This window comes from Stegastes partitus, unplaced genomic scaffold (assembly GCF_000690725.1).
Source record: "Stegastes partitus isolate 25-593 unplaced genomic scaffold, Stegastes_partitus-1.0.2 Scaffold1835, whole genome shotgun sequence".
Classification (NCBI taxonomy): domain Eukaryota; kingdom Metazoa; phylum Chordata; class Actinopteri; family Pomacentridae; genus Stegastes; species Stegastes partitus.
In genome coordinates, this window is record NW_007579566.1 from 1 (window position 1) to 3,898 (window position 3,898).

At 42.9% G+C, this 3,898-nt stretch overlaps 1 protein-coding gene across 1 annotated transcript in view; it reads right to left on the reverse strand.

Annotated features, from left to right (window-relative positions):
* Positions 1 to 1,103: 1,103 nt before the first annotated feature.
* The window catches only part of cpamd8 (C3 and PZP like alpha-2-macroglobulin domain containing 8), a 40,773-nt gene continuing 37,978 nt past the window's right edge, over positions 1,104 to 3,898 (reverse strand). The window contains exons 43-44 of the mRNA XM_008302547.1: positions 2,109 to 2,310; positions 1,104 to 1,248 (exon numbers count right to left, since the gene is read on the reverse strand). Of these exons, the coding sequence (XP_008300769.1) occupies position 1,248; positions 2,109 to 2,310 (203 nt within the window). The 3' untranslated portion in view covers positions 1,104 to 1,247. The remainder of the gene's footprint in view (positions 1,249 to 2,108; positions 2,311 to 3,898) is intronic.

Genomic DNA, 3,898 nt, shown 5'->3' on the forward strand with positions numbered 1-3,898 from the left:
CCCCCATGACCCTGGTGAGGATTAAGGTGTAGAGATGATGGATGGATGGATGCTTTCAGAACTTTGCCCCTGATGAAGAGGCAAATCTATTTCCTGAGTTCTGTCTGAATGGACTGATGCATTAAAACCATATAAAGAACAAAGAAACGAGGAAAACAACAGGAGGAAGGTTTTTATCTGCATCGAGAGCAGATGAAGCAAAAATCAAACCCCTGGATTGTATATAAATTTTATTCTCATTTGTTTTAAAAATCACAATATTTGATATGAGTCGGGGTTACATTTCATCCAATTTGGTACATTTACAGGAATTCAAAACTTCATTCTTTATTTTTTATTTTTTTTAGCTTGATTGCTTCACGAATCAAAAAGTTTGAACAAAAACAAAATAGCTTATGAACTGTACAATCAAATCTCAAGGTAGGTAAGGTGAGCGGCGAGAGCAGACGGCGTCTCGGTACAACAGTTTCAGAACCTTTGAGCCGGCGGCCGCATGGAGTTTTTTCTGTAACCGTAAAGTTCATCGGTCCCCTTCTGCCTCCTGATGTTTCCTGTCAGCCTCTACTGTGCTGTCGAGTAAAGACAAAAAGCCAAAAAAATCCTAAAAATGAAAAACATTTCAGCTTATGTTTCTGTAAAGCATATGGTTTGCATATGTCTTTTTGTTCCCAGCAGGATACCAGTACAGGAATTTCATCAAACATTTCAATAATTGGGTTAAAGCTTGCTATGATAGAAAAAAAAAACATCCTTGGATATCTTAAAGAACCACAAGGGCAAAAAAAAGTCAACTGTATGGGCGGGCGATGACTTAAAAAATAGAAATGATATGACCTCTAGCTACAAATAAATACCACAGATAGAAAATATAACAAAATATTCTGCTTAACGTCGGGTGTAATTACAAACATAAATACTTGATTATTTCTTCTAGTGATTATAAAGCCAGTACAGTGAATAACAACGACGCTATGGTGCCTATTTGGTGACTAAGAGTCTAGAGGAAATAAAACGTAAAAGTCTGGAGGATACTAGCTGAACAGCAACCACACGCAAACACACACACAGGCATCCACACCAAGTCTAACACACACACACACACACACTCTGACGCTCCAGACCCCAGCACCTCCTCCTCTCAGGCCGAGCAAGTCTCAAGTCTCTCTCTTCTCTTCTTTTCATTCACGAGCATATTCACAAGTAATGTACAGTTTTGGAGGAAGGTATGGCTTCATGCTGGCAGCGTTTCTGTGGCGACAAGAAAACAGGAGACAAGCTTTTGTTATGAAACCGTCCGAGTTCAAACATCTTTCACAGAACAAACTTTTGTCACGGTCAGTGTTCGACTTGATCCCGCAACGCTTTATAACAAAACCTGAATTTAATTTGACTTTGTTAACTTTAACGGAGTCATTCAGTCCACATCATGCACTTATTCACACTGTGTTCGTTTCCTGCTGTTCATTGCTGATGTCTGCAAAACAAAAACTACAAATTAAACCTCAATGTACTTTCAGACATTAGTTTTGTGCCGGTTTACTTCTGTTGCTCCGACCATGCTGCTGTGGTTAAAACACTGCAGATACCAGGAGGACAGTTTATTTAGCAAATGCATGCAACAGATGTTTGTTATACTTTTGGGGTGATGCGTTAAACTCCTTGATATGTTCAGTTTTTCAAGTCAAAGACGGTGTTATTTAAAAGGGAATTAGCTGAATTAATGCGCAGGAGAACATTGAAAATGGACAGAAAACAGACTGTTGGATTGTCACATTGATCAATCCAAGGTGTAAGAAATAAATTTTAAAAAGTGTGAGTCAACCTATTATCAACCTGGCTGATTATTGGACCGATATTCAGCATTTTTCTGATCACTTACATCATTATTATGGATATCTTTAACTGATTTGCACCAAACATGGCATCTTGCCACCAGAACGTCTCTTTGAATTGATGTAAACTTTAAACAAACGAAGCCATTTTTATTTTTACTGCAAATATAAGTTATTGGTCTCCATGATCCCGAAAATCTGTATCGGTATCGGCCCTGAAGAGATGAAAACAAAGCAGACGACCCACAACAGAAACATGAGTGCAGCAGCTCGTACCATCGCTCAGGAGTGTTTTTTGTGTCCAGCGTGGGCAGCTGGGTGTCGACCGGCAGCAGCACCTTATGCGCTACACCTGCCCCCGTCTGAGGAAGGTCAAACTGGTCCCCTCCATCTGCATCGGCCAGGAAAGGATCCGAATCTGGGTCGTATTCGTAGGAGTAGTAGGACACCTCGGCCATGGAGCCCTGCTCTTCTTCACCTGGAGAGACCAGAGACAAACAAAGACACGTGAACCACAGGAGATCTGATGTGTGATGAAGACGTGATGGTTTAGCAGCTGAAGGTGCTGAGTTCTGACCACCGGTAGTGTCATGGAGCTCTGTTCTGCCTACGTGGAGCGCTGACACACATTCCACCATTAGTTCTATGAGTCCACTGATGTGCAGGTGGTGATAATGTGCAAAGAACAAAGAGCACCAACACGAGAAAGAAAAAGAAGAGTGAGCATAAAGGTAAACAAAGCAGGTTTCAAACACTGGAAACGCTTCACCAGAAAGAAAAAGTGGTTCATCTGAGACACAGACAGCACATTAAACAGAACAAAGCTTATGCACAGTGCACCTTTAATCTCCAGCTCATCCTGAGCAGCAGTACCACACCACGGACAGCAGGGGTCCCACCCTGCTCAGCATGCAGCGCTCTCATATAACATGCAACTTTAAAATCACTGTTTTCTAGTGTGTAACTTTAATAAACGTTCCCTTTACTCTCAGGCACCAAGAATCCAGGATGGTTCCTGTGTCATTTTTGCACACCCTGAACTTCATGATGAGATTTAAACACACACATGCAAAGAATACACACGTTTAAATCATAAACTGTAAAAATGTAAAAAAATTAAAAAATTAGAAATTGCAGTAAGTAAACGCATGCAAACACACGGTGAGAGAATCCAGCTCGTGTTTCACTGTATGTTGTCCTCTGGTGCAAGTTCACTAATCAGGCAAGTCTGCACAGGGAAGCTAATTCCAGAGCTTCAGCTTCCTCCAGTGGAAACTGTCAGCTCCTTGGCACCGCTCACCTTCACCTATTACACTCTCGGTGCACTTAGCGGGCATGTCGTCAATATTCTAATGGTTTACAATGACAGTGTTTTTACAGCACTTATTCAATCTAATCACCCCGCGGTTACCTACTGTAGCTCTGTGTGTGTGCGTGTGTGTGTGTGTGTGTGTGTGTGGGCACGTTTGCCTGTGTGAGCATGCAATAAGTGTATGCGTGCATATATAGATACGTGTGTGTGTGTGTGTGTGTGTGTGTGTTAGTGCATAACAGCATTCCTGTGGTGAGTGTGAAGCGTTAGCTTTTGTACTAAGGAGACCTTTGACTGAGAGCAGCTTTGTGAGCTGCAGCTACCGGGAGGAAACAAGTCAGTGCAGGCTGTGCCACATCACACACACACACACACACACACACACACACACACACACACCGTAGACCTCCACATAGGCTGACTTTACTGTTACACACACACCAGTTCACATACTACATGTAGAGAACACACTCTTTTGCAGCTCGTGACCGGCCGCGGTGCCGTTTTAGCGTTTCTGTAGCCAGATGTAGCGCAGCTCCATCGTCCCTCCACACCAGCTAAACACCTCCCAACAGGATTCTGATCCGAGCCGCACGGCAGAGCCACAACCAAGCCTGCTGTGTGAAACCTATCCACCTATTTATCACGCCGATGGCAGACATGATGTGGTGGCAGGGGAATGCACACACACACACACACACACACACACACACACAGATCTACTTTCTTCTTCTCATCCTTCCACTTTTCAACC